General features: G+C 52.1%; 1 protein-coding gene across 1 annotated transcript in view; it reads left to right on the forward strand.

Annotated features, from left to right (window-relative positions):
• Nucleotides 1-22,103, forward strand: part of KIAA1671 (KIAA1671 ortholog) — a 195,085-nt gene that overhangs the window by 47,826 nt on the left and 125,156 nt on the right. The window contains exons 2-4 of the mRNA XM_047762197.1: nt 5,553-7,157; nt 9,174-9,261; nt 12,319-15,111. Of these exons, the coding sequence (XP_047618153.1) occupies nt 5,608-7,157; nt 9,174-9,261; nt 12,319-15,111 (4,431 nt within the window). The 5' untranslated portion in view covers nt 5,553-5,607. The remainder of the gene's footprint in view (nt 1-5,552; nt 7,158-9,173; nt 9,262-12,318; nt 15,112-22,103) is intronic.

Genomic DNA, 22,103 nt, shown 5'->3' on the forward strand with positions numbered 1-22,103 from the left:
ACAGGAACTCCCAGTGCCCGAGTCTTGATGGGGTCTCAAAAAATATTAGTTGAAAGTTAATATTGCCAAACTGCTTTCATAACGTACATTGTCCCTGGGAGTAGATGTGCATGTCAGGTTTTCCACACCCATGCCTTCCCTGGAGATTATTAATTTATTCTCTCAGGGATGCCCTCCCTTGAGGTATTTTTTTGCATACTGACTTTATGTCCAGTATGGCATCAGATCCTGGGGATATAGCTGTGAAGCAGACCCAGGATCCTCCTGGCCAGGAGCTCCCACTTTATGCAGGAAACAGAGGCAGTCACCCCATGTAGGATGAGTGCTAGGCTAGAGAGATGCTCTGGGAGTTAGACATCAGAGCAGAGAGGAGGCACCTGAACCTGCCGTGGGGCATCTGGGAAGGCTTCCTGGAGGAAGTAGCTGCTTGGAGCCAAGAATTGAGCAATGCGTAGAGATTAGCCAGGCGGTAGAAAATGGCAGTGTAGAGGCGTGAAGGCGAGGACAAGCATAGCCCATCTTGTGACCTGTTCATGTGCTAAAGTAAATATGTGAGTGAGTGTGAGAGACAGACAGACAGACAGATGGAAGGGCAGGTGGTCAATCATAGACTAAAGCTGGAGAGATGAAGAGGATCCAGATCCTGCTGGGCCTCAGGGAAGGAGTTTAATCTTATTCAGAAGGCGCTGGGAGACCCAGGTGGGCTTTGAGCATGGGGGTGACATGGTGGCCCCTGCTTATTGGAGAATCGCTCTGGCTATGGCTAGAACAGATCGGAGGGGGCACTAGCAGGGAAAGTCACTCACCTAACATTCTATGTGTCTTGCTTATTTATGTTGCTTTTTGTCTGTTCCCATCTTCATGATCGTCCGCTCCATGGGAATAGGACTTTCTACATGTCTTGTACACTGCTGTGTCCCCAGAGCCTGATACATGGTGGGTGCTCAGTAATTGTGTATTGGAATGGATGAATGAGTGAATGAGCTAGGGATGCAGTCAGGGGGATGGAGAGAAGCGGATGCCTGTTCTCCAGCCACATTAGACCCTAGGCCCACTCTATCCAGGGCCTGTGGGTGGACTAAGCTCACGCATTTACTGCAGCCCTGCTCTTCTGGGGGGTGGGGACGCCCTAGGTGTGCACTTGGCCCTTCGCACGGTGAGCTACCCAGGATGGATTTGCTGGTCTGGGAGCCCGGTCACATCCCGGAAGATGCTGGAAGGTGTTAGGACTGCCTCACCCCCCACCAGATGGTGGCATTCCCAGGAAACGGCACCCAGAGACGGCTGCGTGGAATGACTGTGAGGCTCCCAGATCGGACTCAGGGGTGTAATTATGAAAGACCGGCAACAGCTGTTAGAATGAATCAACGCCTCTGAATCTGAGAGAGAAGCTGCCAAACTATTGGGTTCTGAGTAGAAGCGCCTCTCCTGCCTCGTCCCCGTGAGTTTCTCTCGGATTCCCTGGGGAGCCTATGCGCTTTGTGGCCATGCCCTCAGCATCCAGCTCGGAGCCGGATTTGTAGAAGGAAGGTTGGAAGGATGGAGGAATGGATGCTCTTGAACGCTCCTGTCTAATGGCAGCGACGCTCGGTCTCGGTGACTCAGTTCCCAGGAACATGGTTTTCTGTACCTGAAATGGCAGGAAATGGGACTTTCAAGCCTGGCACATCAGTTCAGGGAGATGGAGCCTGTGGACTTGGCATTTTCAGCGACATTAGAGGTACACCCTTCACTACCTCCACCGCCACTCCCGCATCCTCTGCCTCCTGGTCCATCGCAGCCTCCTGGCCTCCCAGCTCGGCCTGGCTCCCCATCCACCCCCCATGCCGACCTCCATGAGGATTCGTAGATAAAACCAGACATGGCTCATACGCGGTGTCCCCGCTTTCTCCAGGGAACTCTTGTTCACTTGGGTCTGGCCATCATGCTAATATATTTCAAAGGAATGAGCGAGGCCATCCCAAGAAAAAACAGCATCTGTCCTCTGTGTGAGTGGGCTTCTGAAATGTTTTGGGAGAGACTAACATCTCTTAAATTAAGCATAGCATATGTGATGCATTTCAAGTAAGGTTTTAAAGTCTATATTTCAACCCATTTCCTTGTATTTTACAAGAGGTGAGAAGAAAATCAGAGAATCATGGATTTCTAGGTTTGGGAAAGACTTGAGAATATTATTTAGCATCTGCCTTGAGGGTTTAAAAACTCTTTTTTCCCCCTTTGTTCGTTGATTGATGGATTCATTCATGGATTCGTTCTTGCAACCATATTTATACCCCAGGCATTTGCCTGGCATTTTAAATGGAAACTTGAGAGGAAGCCCAAGATAGGAAGGAGATTACAGATAACAGAGACACCGTTCTGGTTAAGAGAGGTGCAGATCAAAAGTCTTTTCTCTTGTTTCTCCCTTTTTCCTTCCCTGCAGTATGGCCACTGAGATGGGTTCGGGGAGCCCAAAGTGGGGCAACATCTGTGAACTGTGGATTCCGATTCAGCAGCAGTGCTCTTGGAGGTTCTTCCCAGGAAGAGCTGTACAGAGAAGCATTTGTTCCTTCCACCTTTGGGCAGATGAGCTGGTGTGATAGGGTGGGGTTAAAGTGGTCACAGCAGGTGTCTGACAGTGCCCTCTCCCAGGCAGTAGAGCGCCTCCCTGTGGCCAGGTGAAACTGGGGGGACCTCTTGGTGGGATGCTAGTTGAGTTTCCAGCTGAGCTCTTCATAGCTCTTTGGATCTGTCATTCAGTACCAAAGGACCTATGGCCATACCTGAGCCTCCCAGAGCCGGAGAACGAACTCATCTTCTGCTGGGCTGCTTAGTGTCATGAAACCTACACTTACGTATTCAGTATCTTAGAAGGGTGGGGAACACGGACTGGAGGACCTTTCTTCATTCATTTTATTTATTCTCTCAATAATGATGTGTTTGGTGCTACCATCTGCTGGGCCAGGGATTGTGTTGGCGACTGGGGACTCAGAGTACCCTCTGGGGACTTACCACTGATATGAAGTGGAGGATCATGCACTATTAAGGGTAACTATGTAGTTGTGATGGGTCAGATGGGCCGAGTGTCTGGGGGTCTCTGGACATGCAACAGGGAGATTGTGCTAGGTTGAAGTTGGGGGGGCGGCGACTGTGTCTGAACTGTGATGTCTGGGGTGGGCCTGTGTCTGTGGAACTACAGGGTAACCCAGAGAGCAGGCAGAGCATGTACAAAGGCCCTCAGGAGGCTGTGAAGACCTCCAAGAGATGCAATGCCTAAATGCTGCCCAGCTGGCGAACCTGGAGAAACCCCTCCCAAACTTAGCCAACTCCTTGACTGTTCAGGGGTTACCTGCTCTAAGCTGCTCTGAGTCTTCCAGGACCACCACTCCCAATTCTAGGCTGTTAATCCTTCCTGCCTTGCTGTGCTCCCACATCCCTCTTTATAAACCATGATGTTCATTGCCTGGTGTTGTAATTGTGTGTGTGTGTGTGTTTCTCACACAAGACTCTGAGTACCCTGAATGCAAGGGATGTTTCATACTCATCCTTGGCACATGGTAGATATTCAGTAGAAACATACCAGAGGAAACGGGGCGGGGGGTGGGGTGTGCTTTTATTGAGCACTTACTGTGGACTCAGCCCCCTTGGTGCCCACGTGTGTATGTAAGGCTACAATACCGAAAAGCCGATAGGAGCATGAGTTTTACAAGCTGGAGGAGATGCCAGCAGAGGCAGTTGGAGCTCAAAAGCTTTTGCACCGTCTGTGCACATACTGCTGGAACTCCCGAACCAAGGCTGTCGCCCTGCATCTCCCCAGACCCGCTTGAAACTCAGCCCGCGGCGACGAGCCTCCCCTCCCCCGCTGGCTTCTGCCACAGGAGTGAGCGGACAGCCCCGTTTGCGATGAGACGGTGAGACGTGATACCGCTGCCTCTCTCTGGCAGTCAGGACCTGCCAGCTCGGGTAAGCGGGACTGGAGTGTCCAGGCAGTGCGGGGTGCCCGTGGGTTCTGCCAGGGGATTTTCTCTCTGTCCTTTGAATCCTGTTCTTGTCCTGTGTCTCATGTCCGGGCTCCATCTGTGTCCCCGAGCAGGGTTCTGAGAGGCTGGCTCTAAGGATGAACCGTCCTGATTGGGGGCAGGACCCTATGTGCCTTAGATCTCTGCCCCTCGGTCATTGCAGATTCCTCTCTCTTCTCCGATTCTGCATTTCTGTCCCTTTCTTCTGCCTCTAACCCTGTCTAGACAGCGTTCTCCGCTTGGGGGAGAAGGAATCTGTTTAGCACCATCGAGCATCTAAGGAAGAGAAAATATCAAAATCTGTCTGCCTTTCTTTCCTGCCGGCTGCTGAGTGAGTCAGAGCTGGGGGCAGCACTGTGGGGCCCCAGGAAGGGAAGCAGGAAGCTTTCACTGGACTAAAATACCTTCTACTTTTAGCCCATCTAGACAGGGCTAGGCTGGGGGCAATTCTGTAGGGAATGAGCTCACTGGCATGAAGGTGGGCTTAGAGTCAGGGACAAATCAAGAATGGCAAGTTGCCTGGCACTTTTTAAGACCAGAAAGGAATAAGACATCATTGTTAAAAAGGCACAGCTAATGGGTCTGGGACTTGAGATCAGGTTTCTGCTGTGTGATCACAGGCAAGTCTGGGGACCTCTCTGGGCCTTTTCCTTTCATCTTTATATATATGGGAGCTAATGATAATCCCTGCCTGAACCACTGCAAAACGGACACTGATAATCACCTCTCTGGGTTCTAAGGAGGATGTGATTTGGCTTATTTACTCCTGGTAAACTCTCGCTGTTCGCTGTTATGCTTCTCGCTGAGACTACGAAGGCAGCCAGCATAAAATAGGTGTTCAACGAAAAAGAACCCAAAGGCAAGCAAATGACAGCAGGTGGAGTGGGAAAATGAGTTTTTTTTTTTTTTAAAGGCTTCTCGAAGGACTGGGATGAGGAGGGATGAGGGATGACCCAAGGGGCTTGAGTTCGAGGTCACTGACCAATTTTGTGACCTTGGGAACACTGCCTTTGGCGAGCTGTGTGAGCTGGGGCTGGTCACCTACCCTCTCTGTGCTTGGTTGTGACAAAGATAAGATCAGCCTGATATGGGCAGGCTCTGAAATAGGAAAAGACTGTGGCTACAGGATCTCACTGGGGCTTGTGCTGGGACTGTGTGGTGAGTTTGGAGCTGGACCTGGGTTTGCATCCCAGCTTTGCCTCTTACTCTCTGAGTGACTGCAGGCTGGTTACTTGTCCTCTCTGAGCTGGTTTCCATACCTGCAGAGCAGAGATCATGACTTCTTACACCGAAAGCTGGCCTTGAGATTCGCAGGGTCAGGAAAGCTCCAGAGAATGTCGGCACCTTTTCCATATCTTCTGAGCCAGAACGAACTTCAGAATCGGTCCATTTAGTCCACTGCCCTTGCCCAGAGCTGGGCAGTGGAGGTGCTGCCCAGACTTGCCTGGCGAAGTCAGGGGGAGAGCTGTTGTTTCTTGATCCCAATGCCCCCAATCCCTCTGCTTCACCCCAGGCACTGACTGAATCTTAAATTTACTTTTGCATTGTTTTTAGTGGCTGCTTCTCCATTTCTGACGCTCATCTTCCCCATGGATCTGCAACGGTAACCATGGTGACGCGGGTGGAGGTCGGCTCCATAAGTTCTCTGACGGGAGTGCCGGGCCTGGCTGAGCTCTCCAAGGAGGAGACCCTGACTCGGACCTACTTCCGCCAGGCCAGCGACCCCTCCGGGGCCCCCTCAACGCTGCTCTTGGAAGGAAAAAGCCCTCTCAGGAGCCCGGTCCGCCTGCTCCCTCTGCCGAGGCTCGCCCCCAAGCCCTTCTGCAAGGAGAAGGCCTTGGACGTGACATCCTCGCGGCCCAGCCCGGCCCGACCATCTCCTACCGGGGGGCTCTCCCAGGACGTGGCTGCAGAGGGTCTGGAGGAGAAGATGCCCGGCTTGGTGGGGCAGGAGGCGGGGGGCGGGGACGGCCTGAGAAGCTCTTCCCTGTTCCACAAGGCCGCGGATCTGCAGCCCAGCCCCAACACTGTGATCCTCTTTGAAACCACCAGAGCTGGCCCCACCCTGGGGAAGGGGGTCAGCCAGGGCGGTCAGGAGGCCAAGGCAGGTGGGCCCCAGGGGCTGCCCTCCGCTTCTCGGCCTGAGGTGGCCACCAAGCCTGCCCTGCCCACCCGAAAGCCTGCGGGGACCCTTCCCCGCCCAGCCTCCCTGTCTCAGGACACAAGGCCGGCGGCCACCCAAGAGGAGGCAAACCTAAAGGAGCCTCTGTCAAAGGCCAGCAGTGTGGAGGACACGAGCAGCCCGGCTCTGGAGCCCAGGCCGCGCCTGAAGAGAAGGCCCGTGTCGGCCATTTTCATCGAGTCCATTCAGCCTCAGAAGCCAGGCCCAGGGGGGGCGGCCGCAGCTGGGAAGGTGCCCCCAACCCCTCCTGAGAAGACGTGGGTGAGGAAGCCTAGGCCTCTGTCCATGGACCTCACAGCCCGGTTCGAGAGCAGAGAGGCCTTGCCGAGGAAGGTGGTGGATGAGGCCACCGCAGGGTCCCCCGCCCAGCGGCGGGGGCCCCAAAGGCCCGACTTGGACCCCAAAGTGGACGGGGAGTGTTTGGCCAAAGCAGAGGCCCCCCTTCACGACCTGGATTCTGACTTCCTGCAGGTGGCCAAGAAGCTCCAGGAACGGAAGGAGAAGACACCCTACAAGCAGGTGGAGTTGGGGAGCCTCCACACTGCCGGAGGCTCGCCCACAGTCACCCCCACAGATGATCTGAATCTCAGGGACGAGAAATCCAGGCTGGACAGGGAGTCAGAGAAGGCGCCCAAGGCCCCTGAGCCCCCTTCGCCCAGGCCTGGGAAAGGCCGAGAAGTCGCTGAGGTCAAGAGCAGAGGGGCTGCGGGGGAAACCCGAGCAGGGGGAGAGCAGATCCCCAGGGGCAGCGTGAAGAAGCGTGTCAGCCTCTTTGGGGAGGAGGGCATCTCCGCAGCGGGGTCTGAACCCCCACCAGCCACCCCTGAGTCCCCACCGGCTGCTCCTGAGCCAGAGAAAGCAGGTGTGAGTGTCCAGGAGCGGATCAAAGGCTGGGCCGCCGAGAACGTGGAAGCAAAGCCAGAGATGAGGAGGAAGGTGGTCCCGGCACGGCCACTGTCCGCGGATTTGACCAAACTGTAAGTGGGACTCTCCCAAGGGCATCCCCCAGCCGCCAAGAGCCTCAGCCTCCTACCCGAGAGCCCTCAGGACAGGAAACTGCAGGGCCTCAGGCTCCATGCTAGGCCCCCTACACCCCCTCAGTCCTGAGAAGGAGTGGCATTAGCCCCCGCTTCTCAGACGAGGAAGCTGAGGTGTGGAGAGGAAGGGCAGCTGCCCTGTGCGTGCTGGCAGTGGAGCGGGAGCTCCATTTCCTCGTCCTTTCCTCTCTTTGCACTTTGCGGGGATAAGGTATCGCACCCATTTCACAGATGTGGAAAGGAAAGGCAAAGTACCATGAGGAAGTCTGGAGCCCAGTGTAATTCCAGCCCAGCCTGCCTCCATAGCTAAGCTTTCCTTTCCTAAAGTCCGAGGACACTTGATAAGTGGCCTACACCCCCATGAATGGCCCGCAAACCAAAGTCAGATGGGCCAGGATAAGCTGGGGGAGACGCTTTCCCCTCTTGAGCCTTGGCCTCTTCATCTCCACAATGGAAAAGATGCTGTGACTCACCGTAAAGGATTAAGGCAGAGCCTCAGAGAGATGATGCTGGGTACCACCCAGCCCACGGGAAGCCCTCAGGACTCCAGATGATATGGTTAATCCTATTGGTTCTTAGGGATGTTCTCAGCTTGGCCTGACCTCTGACACCCGCTGCTCCTTTGTTTTTCCACAAGTGGCTTCTCTGCTACAACAGGGAGATGCCACCAGCCGTGTCCACCAGCTCACTAATGATATGTGTGCCACTGACGTACTCTGTCAGGGATGGAGCTTCCAGGGGGCGGGACCTCCGGGCAGACTGCCCTCCTGGCCCTGGGAACCAGGTCAGCCATCTCGGCCAGAGTTAGACCATTGGCTTTCAGTATTTAGAATGACCTGGAAAAAAAAAAGAACTGATGGCTGGCCCCCTCCCCTAGAATCTGATTCAGTTGGTCTGGGGAGGAGCCCAGAACTTGGTGGTTTTTAAATGCTTCCCAAGTGATTTTCAAAGGTAGCCAGGCTTGAGAATCCCTGAATTTAGAAAAGAGAGAAAGGGGTACCCATGCCTGGGACCTCACACACCTTCGCTTCCTGTGTCCCCAGCACCTCCCCCCCATGCCTCCAGTGATTCCCATCTGACAGATAGGGAAGTAGAGGTGCCAAGTTTGGAAACAACACAATGCACAGCCTCACACCTCCCAGGAGGCAGACCTTGGACTCCGGCATGTGGGTCAAGTTTAAGTGGTTTGATTTCTCTCAGCTGTCTCTTTTCTGCAGAACGCCCTGCCCCCTGCCACCACCCCCTTGCAGCCCTGAGCTAATCTTTAGGCATCCGCAGCAGAGAACTCTTTAGAGATGGAAAAATTCTAGCTCCAGAGCTCCCCTCTTTCCCTTTTCTCCTTTAGAGTGGGGAAACAGGCCCCAAGAGGAATCATGACTGGGCCAAGGTCACCAGAAGAGGCAGAGGCAGGCCTCTGCCCCTACACGTTCCCCAACCGCCCTCTGCCCCGAGTCCCCAGGACGGTCTGTGGTGGGGCTGCTGTCATGCCTGGGTTGCAACCATTAATTATCCCTCCTGGGGCATCCTCACTCTGCTTGAAGCGCCCCCATGTAGCTATTAGGGCCGTGGGCAGCCTCTTACCCGCCCTACGAAAGACAATGGGGAGGTGTTCATTATTCCTGTTTTATAGATGAAGAGACAGAGGCTCAGTGGAGGTCACAAGCCTAACCCAAGCTCCCTCAGTGGGGAGGCAGCAGGGCTGGGACTAGCACCTGGCTCTCCTCCCCTAAGCCTGGGGCTTCTTCCACCCCAATGATGCTCTGCTTAAGGTAGGCTGTCTCCACCGGGCCCGAGAGGTTTGGAGACAGGCAAGGACATGTCCCTTCTCAAAGATGGTGTTGCTTTGAGGCTCTCGGTGTTGATAACACTCCAGGGTTTCCAAGCTAGTTCCAGGGTGTGGGCTGGAGGGAGTCACAGCGTCTGTCCACATGCAAGTAACTTGGATCTCTGTGCCAGGTTTTCAAGTGCAGCTTCAAGCCACGAAATCAGATATGAGAAGTGTTCTGAGCTGAGTGGTGAGCTTCCCAAAGAACCAAGAGGAAAGGTAAGGAGCTGCATACCCTTTTTGTCCTCATGGGTGGTTATACTTATTGGAAAAGGGGCTTTGGAGTTCCCTGGTGGTGCAGTGGTTAAGGATCTGGTGTTGTTATTGCTGTGGCTCAGGCTGCAGTTGTGGGCATGGGTTCAATCTCTCGCCCAGGAACTTTGCATGCTGTGAGTGCATCCCTGCCCCCACAAAAAAGAAGAGAAAAGAAAAAAAAAAAAAAGAAAAAGGGCTTTTATGATCTCTAAGACCCAGAAAGAATCAGAAACCTGTCAGGAACCATACTGACATTTTTTCCTTGACTGTTGGGATTTTAGAGTCCCTTCTGGTAGGCTGTGGTTCTCTGTTCCTTGGTGTTACATTCTGTTTGTAGATAAAATCAGGAAGTTATTTTTGTCTGTGTAAATAAGAGGAGGGACGTGACTTCCCTCTGTAAGAATGTCCACTTTATCAAGAAATTAATAAAGGTTTTAAAATGTTGATAAAAACCCTCTCAGTTTTCCCCCATTGTGGGCCCTGCTCCTTTCTGCACCCTGATTTGTCACCTAGGAGCAGAAGAAGGAGAAAAATTACCAGCAATTAAATTGCTTAAAAAGTATTTTTACTTTTTGTTCTTAACCCGTTGTGACTCAGTGGGTTAAGAACCCAACATAGTGTCTGTGAGGACGCAGGTTCAATCCCTGGCCTCGCTCAGTGGGTTAAGGATCCAGGGTTGCCAGAAGCTGCAGCATAGGTCACAGACGTGGCTCGGATCTGGCCACACTGATCCTGTGGTGTTGGCCGGTGGCTGCAGCTCCAATTGGACCCTTGGCCTGGGAATTTCCATATGCCGCGGGTATGGCCTTAAAGAGAAAAAACAGAAAAGAAAGAAAGAAAAAGTATTTTCCTTTAGTCTGTTTAAATTTTTTTTTAAAAAAAGCTCATAAAATAACTGCTAGGTATAACTGCTTTGTGGTTGATGCTTTCTACAGTTATATTGAGACATAATTGACATACAGTAAACTAGACGTAAAGTGTATAAGCAGGTGAGCTCTGACATCTGGGTACACTTGTCAGATCTGTCCTCATGGTAAGGATAATGAACATTTCTTTTCTTTTCTTTTTTTCTTTTTGTCTTTTTGTCTTTTCTAGGGCCCCACCCGTGGCACATGGAGTTTCCCAGGCTAGGGGTCTAATTGGAGCTGAAGCCGCCGGCCTACACCAGAGCCACAGCAACACTGGATCCGAGCCGTGTCTGCGACCTACACCACAGCTCACGGCAACGCCGGATCCTTAACCCACTGAGCAAGGCCAGGGATTGAACCCAAAACCTCATGGTTCCTGGTCAGATTCATTAACCACTGCACCACGACGGGAACTCCTCTAGGCTTTTATAGAAATGGAACCAGTGCTCTTTTTTCGGTCTGGCTTTTTTCACTCAGAACCATTGTTTTGAGCATCATTGTGGTGTCACGTGTAGCAGTGGTCCTACCCTTTTTATGGCTGAGTAGTACTCCACTGTACAGCTCTCCCACAGCTGGTTTGTCCATTTATCCTTTGATAGACATTTGGATTGTTTCCAGTTTGGGGCTATTGCAAGTAAAGCTTCTGTGACATCTGTGGGCAAGGCTCTGTAGGGACCTCTGTTTTCTTTTCTCTTGGGTAAATCCCTAGGAGTGGAGTGACTGCATCCCATGATTTCACTTTTTTGTTTGTTTGTTTATTTTTGTTGTTTTTTTCTATGGCTGCACCTGCAGCATATGGAGATTCCCAGGCTAGGGGTCTAAACGGAGCTGTAGCTGCCGGCCTATGCCAGAGCCACAGCAATGTGGGATCCTTAACCCACAGAGCAAGGCCAGGGATTGAAACTGCAACCTCATGGTTTCTAGTCGGACTCATTAGCCACTGAGCCACAACGGGAACTCCTGATTTCACTTTTAAAGAAACTTATGGGAGTTCCCATTGTGGCTCAGCAGGTTACGAACCTGACTAGTATCCATGAGGATGCAGGTTTGATCCCTGGCCTCACTCAGTGGGTAAGGACAGAGTTGCCCTGAGCTGTGGTGTAGGTCACAGACAAGTCTTAGGTCCCGAGTTGCTGGGCTGTGATGTAGGCCTCAGCTGTAGCTCTGATTTGACCCCTGGCCTGGGAATGTCTGTATGCTGCAGGTGGGGCCCTATGAAAAAGCAAAAAAAAAACCATGTGCACACACACACTAGTGCAAGGAGAAAGTGGTTCTGAAAATTTCAGAATCCACTCCCCATTGATAACAGTCGTTATCCAGGAAGGGGCCTGGGAAGTGGATATTTCAAGGAAGGCACAAAAGGATTTGAGCTTTGTCTATATTGTTTAGATTCCTGTACAATGAAAATGGATACATATATTACTTGTGCAAAATGTATATAGTAAATATTAAACAAAATTTTAAATCAGTGTATTTTTAGAAGTCTTTAACAGGATTCCATCATGTAGAGTAGAAATTAGCAAACTGTGGCCCTGTTGGCATTATAACTACTTTGTAATGAACAATTCAGTATCATTAAATACATTCTCAATGTGATACAACCATCACCCCAAAATGGAAATCCCTTACCCAGTCACTTCCCATTCCCCACCTCTGGCCCCTGGCAACCATGAATCTACTTTCTGTCTCTATAGACATTCCTCTTCTGGATATTCCATGTAAGTGGAACCACATAATATCTGGCCTTTGGTGTCTGACTTCTTCTTTTTAAAAAAAAAAAAGCAAAAAAACCTCGCTTGAGGCATATAGAAGTTCTCTGGGCTAGGGGTCCAATGGGAGCTGAAGTTGAAGCCTGCACCATAGCTTGCCACAGTGCCGGATCTTTAACCCACTGAGTGAGGCCAGGGATCAAACCCGCATCCTCATGGATACTAGTTCGGTTCATTACCACTGAGCCACAACGGGCACTCCAGCATCAGGTTTTAACCCGCTGAGTCCCAACGGGCACTCCTCACTGCTGTGATTTTAAAGGCAGCCGTTTCATTCACCCCACCTCTTCCTTTCCATTTTGAATCCTTTAACTTAAATTAGATTTTTTGTTTTTTCCCCCCAGCCAAAGGAAGGGTGTGGTGTGGAGGGAGCCTCTGTCCCAAGAAGCCCCTGGAAGCCTGGGACGCCCCTGGAGAAATCGCGGCAGGCAGAGCGGAGGGACAGTTCTGATCGAGCCACCCGCAGCAGTGGGGGTGAAAGTGCTGCAGGAGCTCCAAGCCCTGTCCCCAGCACTCCAGAAAACAATGGAAGCTTCCAGACCGTGTGGGCCACAATGTTTGAGCATCACGTGGAGAAACACACTGTGGCTGACCAGTCAGGACGCTGTCCCTGGACCACGGCCCCCAGGGACCTGGCTGACGTCTTGGAGCTCAGATCCAGGTTCCTGGAATCCAAAAGCTCTTTCCCTCAAACGATGTACCAGAAGAAAGAGTGGTTGGCAGATCCCAACCCAGAGAAATCTGGGCAGACCGCCTCCTCCAGTGCTGAGCCCAGAGAGCATCTCACATCCTCCCTCCCAGCAAGAACCTCCTTGGGCGAAAAGTGCAGCAATCACCCTTTCCTCAAGCTCTCAGACAACCCTCCCATGTCCGAGAGGGTTGAGCCCAGGTATGACATCATGCATGCTGTCGGGGAGCGCGCACACAGCGAGGCCATCCCCTTGGCACCCGAGAAGGCAGTGACGCTCCGGAGTGGCCGGGCCCGGCTCTCGCTGCCCCATGAGATCACCCCTGCCTCGACCCCTGCTGACCCCGAGGACAGGCTGGAAGGCCAGGTGGGATCCGTCCACAGGGCCAGTTTGATTTGGGAAGCTCGAGGGATGCATGAGGTCAGTGGGACAAAGCCTGAGTTCCCCCGAGAGCCAAAGGACACATTCGGAGGCAATTGCCTGTCCCCGAGATGGACAGGGGGGGTGGCTGTGAGTTGGCAGAAAGCCACCGCAGTTTTCAGCGAAGAGAGAGGCTTGGGACAGGGCCCTGAGGCCACCTCTGCCAGGACTGTCCAGGCTGCCGCCCAGGAGTCTCAACACCAAGGGACTGAAGGGGCCGGAATCAAGCTGGGAGAGAGGGGGTCCCCCTGGCGGGGCCCTCTGGAGCCCCCCTCCAGGGCTAAGTGCGAGGCCTCTGACTTCCAAGCTCGGCCACCTGCAGATGTACTGGTGCAGAAGGGGGCCCTTGCGGTGTCTGTTGCCCAGGGAGAAACAAGGCTGGCCAGGGCACCAGAGCCTGAAGTCAGGATGCGGAAAGCAAGTCCTGGCGAACAGAGGCTGGAGAGGTGGAGACGGCGGACTTTACCCCACGACGTGAAGTTTGATGAATTCAGCCTGCTGGCCCCAGAGCACACTTTGAAGGCTGAGCAGAGACGGATGGATTATTTGAGCCCCACCGTAGGTGCCTTAGGAAAACCCCAGCTGTCCCACGGCCGGGAGGAGACCCAGCAGGCGAGCCCAGGTGTATCACGGGACCGGGCTGTTCCGGCAGCAAAGCAAGGGTCATCTGTGGAACCCAAGGCAACCTTTTTTGCAGTGACGTATCAGATTCCTGACATGCAGAAAGCAAAGAGCATTGTTAAGCCCGGGCCTGAAAACTTGACAGAACATTCTAGAAAAATAGCCCCACCTCTATCTCCTCATCCTTTAACACCTACCTTGGTTTCTCTTCCCCGTGAAGAGCCGCCAGAGACCGTGGGCAGTAAAAACCGGGCTCAGAGCAGAGAGCACGAGGGCGCAAGCTTCCCAAAGACTTTGCGGCCGACAGACCATCCAGCGGCATTTCTTGCGGACAGGATTCTGGGTCCTCCCGGTGAAAGAGTGACCGATGCTGACGCTTTATGGATCCGTCGGGGACAGGAAGATGGCATTGGTGTTCAGAGCGATTGGAGAGATAGTGGAAACAAGACGTCTTCCAGCACTGCTCCTCAGACGTCCCCGGCTTTCAAAAGTCACCTGAAAGCCGGTGATCTCCTGGTCAGAAGGAGGACAGAGGTGGTTAGTGAGACGTTCCCAGGTAAAAGCAAGGATGGCTACAGGTCCAGCGTCCTCGACCTTGACGCCCTGATGGCTGAGTATCAGAGGCAGCCAGCTGGAGGCCCCAGGGAGGCTCAGGAGCAGATAGGGGGTCCGCCTGCTGAGCCCAGCGGCTCGAATCCCGAGTGGCCCAGCCAGCAAGGCGCAATGGATTGGAGACGGAAGAGCCTGAAGGAGGGCCCCGAAGCTGAGGGTCCCTGGAAACAAGCCAGTTTTGTTGAAACGAACTCCAGTTCCACTCCTGGTTCAGGCAAGCAGCTGGCAGAGACCCTGGGGGCAGCCACGAACACCAGGATCAGCCCCCCTCTGTGGGCTCTGCCCCACTTGGCTGCTCCTGAGAAATACCCAGGGGTCTCTTCTGGTCCCTCAGGTCCCAGAAAAAAAGGCTCAGGAATAGCTGAGGATGACAAAAAGTCTTCTGCTAGTAAACATCACAGTGTCAAGTGCCAGCATCACGTGGCCGAGTCAAAGCCCACCACGGCCTGGGAGGATCTGGGCGGCGGGGCCAGCGTGCCACCCAAGTCCTCCCCCGCTGACCAGAAGAGAGCGACCCAAGGGAAATCTTTCGGGAGGGGAGAGGAGGGCAGTGTGGCCCAGTGGGGTGGCCCCCTTCAGGACCGTGGAAGGTCACCGCTGGATATCAAGAGGGCCTCCTCAGAGAAAGGCCCCCCGGTCAGAATCCAAGAGGGCCTGTCCATCATGCAGGAAGCCAGAGAGAGGAGGCGAGAGCCACCCAAAGGGAGGCCCAGCCTCCCCAGGGAGAGCCCGGAGGCCAAAGACATCAAGAAGGGGCCTCATCGGCAGGAGTCAGGGAATCGAGAGAGTCATAAGGTGAGTATGAAGGCTCTTTCAGCTTTTTTCAAACATTGGTTAAACGTGCAGGCTAGGAGCCTCAAATTCAGAACCTGTGTGGGCCGGGCGGTTATGGAAATGAGTGGAGTCAGGCTGGGTGAGATACGCTAGGGAGTGGTGGGGATTGTGGCAAATGGAGAGCTCGTGCCTTATCTGAAGGGGAAAACTGCTGCTCAGTCCTGGCTGGTTCTTGACGAGTGAGAAAGGGGGTCCTGAGATGGCAGATCTGATTTATTGGGAGAATCTGAAAGATCCAGATTTTTGTGTGTAATCCCCTCCCCTCCTCATTATGAAATGAGAACAACTTGCTGAAAAATGCTGTTTAGTTCAAACGAAACTTGTCCACTTGTCCGCTTCTCTGTGGGTGACCAGCCTGAATCCTCTGGCTTAGAATGATGATAATGATAAATATAATTTATTGAGCACTGTTATATTCCAATATGTTGCATCAGGTTCATTATTGTATCCCCAGAATCCAGCATTACACCACTTGATATTTTGTAAACATTCAAGAAATATTTATTGAATGAGCGAATGAGCGATCTTACATGAGCCTCATGACAATCCCACAAAAGTTAGGGATTTCTATAGAACGGGGTTTGGGTTTTTACAGAAATGACCCCTTGCAAGTTGTTTCAGGAGGTGATCCCCAGGGGAATTGGATCGGGGGTGGGGGTGGGGAGGAGAAGTGAGGCAGAGGAGGGAAGGCAGGTGGTAAAGATGCCATGTGGACACCTGAGGCTCGCTGTCACCAGAGACCCCCGGAAAGCAGCACGGGTCACCTCTGGGTGGTCTTGTCCGAGGGCCAGAGGACCACAAGTTCCCCTGTGACCTTGCTGTGTCTCAGGCTATTAACATTCTAACCTGGCTGGCGCCACACCTGGTGGTGGAGAGAAAGATCCCCACGCAGCACAGGCATGTACTTGAGTGTTGGGCAGGGCGCCCCCAACCTCTGCTGCAGTACAATCATCTGTACAGGTGGGAAAAAAACCGAGGCTCGGAGAGGTTCAGTAACTTCTCCCAGGTCACACAGCATCAAGTGGCCTAGCTAAGGTTTGCACTTGGGTCTGACCTGATACCCAAGCCCTCGATGGAATGAGGGATCATGAAGGTAAGAAAGAAATTTGAGGCATGAGCCCATCCCCCAGAAGCTTTTCATCTTTGTGTGGAGATGGGACCTGGAAGTCAACAGTCAGGAAGAGCTATGGTGCAGAGTGAGGGGCTGGAGAAGAGGCCCAGGGAGGTATCCCAGAGGAGGCAGTGGCCTGAGCCCACCCTGGAGGGATGGGTGTGGATTTAGATGGCCTGATGTGGGGAGATAAGGGCATTCTTGATAAGGCCACCACAAATGCAAAGGTCTGGAGGTGGGAAAAACCATGGCATGCCCTGGGGCAGTGGTGGAAACTGGCTTAGGGTCCCTCCCCATCGCCTCCCATCTGACCTAGAAAGGAATGTTATGGAAATTAAATAACAGGAAAAGTTATCTAAGATTAAGAGCGGGTAAGGAGTTCCTGTCCTGGCTCAGCAGTTAACGAACCTGACTAGCATCCATGAGGACGTGGGTTCGATCCCTGGCCCTGCTCAGTGGGTTCGATCCCTGGCCCTGCTCAGTGGGTTAAGGATCTGTCGTTGCTGTGAGCTGTGGTGTAGGTTGCAGATGCACCTTGGATCCTGAGTCGCCATGGCTGTGGCTTAAGCCAGCGGCTATAGCTCCGGTTCGACCCCTAGACTGGGAACCTCCATATGCCATGGGTGCAGCCCTAAAAAGACAAAATGCTACCCCCCCTTCCCCGCAAAAAAACAGCGGGTAAGTCGTGGGACTGGGCTTTGAACCCATGCCTCTGCCAGTCACTGCATTCAAGTTTGCACTGGAATCTCTGCTCTGCCACTTCCCCACCCAGCTGTGTGTGAAGCAGGCCCTCATCCTCCCTGAGCCTCTTTCCCACCCACCCCAGAGTTCGGCGACCAGGCTGAGAGGAAATAGGTGCCCAGCGTGGGCTGGGCATGCTGGGGGTGCAACGGGTGTGCTTCTGAGGAGGTGTCACCTCCCCCCGCCTCCAGGCTGTTGTTGAGGGAGCGTGGGAGACAGAAGAGGCCATGGAAACATGACACTTGTTCTGGGTGCCAGCGCCTGGCTCAAGGACCTGCTGGCAGCGGGAGAGTTGGGGCCTTGTGGAGGGGCCCCCCCTGGCCTTGGACACCGCCCCAGGTGCCGGGGCCCCAGGAGCCCTCGTTGTCAGGGGATCCGTTTCTTGGGAAGCCTTGGACCAGCTCCTTGTCTCTCTTCTCTCCTGCCCAAAGATCTTTGGATCTTGACCTTTAAAACTTAAACAGGGGCAATGCAGAAGTACAAAATGTTGGTTGTTGAAAATTCAAACTTTGCGAGAGTGTATAAGGTGTATAGAAAAGTGTTCCCTCACCCGCACCACTTCTTCTTTCCCGTCCCCAGGTGCAGCCAGCATAGGGTTTTGGTAGCCTCGTTGGGACTCTCCTACACTAAAAGATCGTGGCTTACTGATCATGTATGTGCTTTATAATTGTTGTATAAAAGTAGCGAATGTTAGAGTGGAAAGCTCCCCAGAATGAGGAGTTGGGCGCATGGGACACACCCCTCCAGGCTGGTTTGTGGTTCTCAGCCACAGGCAGCTTTGCTTGAGGGCGCACTTGGTAAAGTTCAAGACATTTTTTTGGTTGTCACAACTGGGGAACTGTTTCCCCAGTTTGCTGAGGAATGTGGAACAGAGATGTTCCACAGCGTCCTACACTGCACAGCACAGTCCCCTCCACGGGGAGTCTTCCAGCCCCAGATGTATGTCGTGGTATGCGTGTTGTGTGTATACAGTTTGTATGTATGTAGTATGCATGTCATATGCATGTTGTATTGTGCAACATGTATATTGCATGAATGTTGAATATGTGTGTGTCACATGTATATAGGGTGCGTGTATGTGTGTGGCATGTGTGTAGCATGCATATAGTGTGTCTGTATGTAGTATGTGTGTTATATACCACATTGCCACCTATATATAGTATGTATTGTGTAGTTATTAATATGCCATGTGTGTGAAGCATGTATGTGGCATGTATTTAGTGTGTGCATGGTCTGTATTGCTTAGGTACATCATTGTATGTTGTATTATGTAGTATTCATGTGGTATGTATGTATGTTGGATGAATATAGTGTGTATTTATGTGTGTAGGCACAGATAGGTAAAAGCATACTGTTTTATGGAGACTTCACAGCATTCTACAGAAAATCTCACAACTTGCTTTTTTCATAAATATAAATTTTTTTGGAAATTTTTAATATAATTTTTTTTTGGTCTTTTTAGGGCCACACCTGTGGCATATGGAAGTTCCCAGGCTAGGGGTCTAATGGAGCTGTAGCTGCCGGCCTACACCACAGCCACAGCCATGTGGGATCCGAGAAGCATCTGCGACCTACACCACAGCTCACACAACACCGGATCCTTAACCCACTGAGTGAGGCCAGAGATCGAACCCGCATCCTCATGGATGCTAGTTGGGTTCGTTAACCGCTGAGCCATGACGGGAACTCCAGATTTTTAATATAATTTTTAAAGATTGCTTTCCATTTACAGTTATGACAAAATATTGGCTGTATTCCCCGCGGTGTGCAGTACATCCTTGGGGCCTATCTCACATCCAGTGGTTTGTGCCTCCCCTCCCTCATCCTTATATTGCCCCCTCCCCTACTAGTAACCGCTAGTTTGTTCTCTACATTTGCGTTTCCTTCTTTTTTTTGTTATATGTACTAGTTTGCTGTATTTTTTAGATTCCATACATAAGTGATATGGTACAGTGTTTGTCTTTCTCCGTCTGACTTAACTCACTTCACATAATGCCTTCCAGGTCCAACCATGCTGCTGTGAATGGCAACATGTCATTCTTTTTCATTTCATTGTATATATACCGTATCTTCTTTATCCATTCATTTTTCCATGGACACTTAGGTTGCTTCCATACCTTGGCAATTGTAAATAATGCTGCTGTGAACATTGGGGTGCAGGGATGTTTTCGAGTTAGGGTTTATGTTTCTTTTTTCAGATATATACCCTGATGACTTCCTTTTTAAAATTTAACATAATCGTGCATACATAATGCATAATCGTGCATATACCTAATATGTAGAGCATAATCACCTTTTTATTTTTAATGGCTCCCAGGTATTTTATTATGGGTCTGGGCCCAAATGTTTTTATCCAGACTCTTGTTGATAGACATTTGGATTGAGTTGAGATTTAGGGCTTCATTGAGCATCTGGAGGCACAGCTTTGCTTCCTTGGGTGAGGATTTCTTGACTGACAGGCAGTTCTGCTCGTGCGCCCCACACGGGGTGTGTGACTGCAACTCAAGTGATTCCTTCCTTCCTCCCTCCATCCCTCCCTTCCTCTCACTCTTTTTCTTCCTTTCCCACTTAACGTTCATCAAAACTTTGCCCAGGCCCGATTATAGTCTTCCATTTAATCAAATGATTCTATTTTCCTTTTGAGAGAGAATATCTTCACGTGACTCCAAAAACACAAAGCAGAAATTCCCCCAGACCTGGCATTCTCCATCCTCCCATTCCTTTACATCCAATAATCATATTCCTTTCTGTCCAAATTCTTTTAGAGTTTCTTTACAAAAATACAAGCAAATATGAACATATAGTCTTATTTTCGCCTCCTTTTCCCACAAAAGAGCGCATCCTGTACAACTGGTTGAATCTTTGGCTGCCTGCAGGAGTAGCCCAGGGCATCCTAAAAGACAGCAGGGCAGGGGCCTCCCCTCCCCCAGACCACTGTGGCTCAAGTCTCTGGGTGGGACCTGCCTTTGTTAGTCTTAAAAGCTTCCCTGTGGATTCTTGGGTGGAGGGCCCCTGCTGAACCCACAGATCTGCCACCTGCCTTTTTTTTCCCCCTCCAGATAAAGCATCTTGCAGAGTTTGTGCCTTCAGCCCACAGAGAGCCTGCATTCTCATTATTTCTGATGGCTGCATAGTAGAGCAGCACGGGTGATATTTCCCATCTCCTAGTATTTACAAACCACGTATGTGCAGGTGTATCTGAGGGTTCAGAATGGTGACTGCCCGTCCAAGGAGGGGAGGGATTGTGATTTCGCCGGACCGTGCCAGCGTGCCCTGCACTGGAACTGTACCAGTTCACGTCCTGTCGTCCCCCTCATCTTGTCGCTTGTGTATGAGGCCATTTGTACTTCCCTCCTGTAATCAGCTTGCTTGAGTTCTGCCCCTTTTCTTTTGGAAGAGGAGTTCTTTCAGACTCCTCTTCCAAAAGAAGATGAACGCTTTCTACTTTTATGATTTGATTTCTCCCTGGAAATAGCCCCCAACTGCAAACAGGGCAGATCCGGCATTGGTCAGACCTAGCTTTGTGACTTATCAGTTGTGTGACAGCAGGAGCCTTGCCCAGCCTCTCTGAGCCTCAGTCTCTTCATCTGTGAAGTAGGAATCCTGTTTGCCTCATGGACTTGCTGGAGATTTATCATATAGTCAGGTGCCCGGCTCAGGGCCTGACGTGAAGAAGGTTTGAGGAAATCCGAGGGGTGCACTTAGGGTCAGCCTCCATTGTGCCATTCATTGAATAGATGTACGAACGAACCCAGTGCCAGGCTGCCGCGTCCAGCGCTGCAGGGCAATGGGGAATCCTGGAAGGGGGACGGTGCGGTATAACAAAACACACGACTCTTTCTTCTACATCTAGAAAGTGGGGGACCAGGAGGCACTCCGTTCAGCAGAACAAAGGCGCTGGGCTTTAGCCCACAAGACTTTTATTAAGGAAGGTGCCGTGTGTAGATTTGTGAGCATGAGCAGGCAGAGGCAGTGACAAAGCTACCGCTTAGTGAATAACAAAGGAAACTATTAGCACTGGTGCATCCCTCTAGGGCATAGTGCAGCTGCTCATAGAATAGCTTGGTTTATGCATAGCTCCCTTATCTTGTCTTTGAAGGAGACCCTGTACTTTAGAACTCTGTGTCAGCAGATATTTGCCTTCTGCAGAGAGTTCAGCAGTTCAGTGGTCTCCAACATCAGGCCCTGTTCTGGGTGCTGGGGCTGCTGGGGAGGGCCCAGTCCACTGTGTCAGGCTGCACACGGCAGCCACTGGCCACGTGTGGTTCTTTACATTTAAATTAGTTACAATTAAGTAAGGTCCAAAGTTCAGTTTCTCAGTTGCACTGGACACATCCACGTGCTCCAAAGCCACAAGGGGCCCGTGACCATGGCCTTGGGCAGCCTGGATCGAGAGCATCGCCACAATCGCAGAATGTTCCAGTGGACAGCGCTGGTCCAGAAGGGCAAGCACAGTGAGTGGGTGGGGTCATTCAGAGAATGGTAAGGCCCGGGGAGATAGAGTAACCTCCCTGTCACCCCCTTCTTCTAAGGGGTGGTCTCACGGGAAGGGACCTGACAGATGCCAGGTGAGCGATGTTTAAAAAGACCCAGGCCAGGAGTTCCCATTGTGGCGCAGTGGTTAATGAATCCGACTAGGAACCATGAGGTTGCGGGTTCGGTCCCTGCCCTTGCTCAGTGGGTTAAGGATCCGGCATTGCCGTGAGCTGTGGTGTAGGTTGCAGACGCGGCTCGGATCCCGCGTTGCTGTGGCTCTGGCGTAGGCCGGTGGCTACAGCTCCGATTCAACCCCTAGCCTGGGAACCTCCATATGCCGCGGGAGTGGCCCAAGAAATAGCAACAACAACAACAAAAAAGACAAAAGACAAAAAAAAAAAAAAAAGACCCAGGCCGGTGAAGGTCTTCGGAGGGAGGGGTGGGGGTAGGGGAGGCAGAAGCAGCCAGAGAAGAAAGCCCAGCAGGGGGATGAGTTGGTCCTGGGGATGCTGGAGGGACCACAGTGGGCCCTGGGGTGCCCCCCAGAGCTGAGACGGAGAGGTGAGGAGGGGCCGGAGCATAAGGGAGCTAACAGGTTCACCATCTGTGTCTCAGGGAGACCCCT

Source organism: Phacochoerus africanus, chromosome 15 (assembly GCF_016906955.1).
Source record: "Phacochoerus africanus isolate WHEZ1 chromosome 15, ROS_Pafr_v1, whole genome shotgun sequence".
NCBI lineage: Eukaryota > Metazoa > Chordata > Mammalia > Artiodactyla > Suidae > Phacochoerus > Phacochoerus africanus.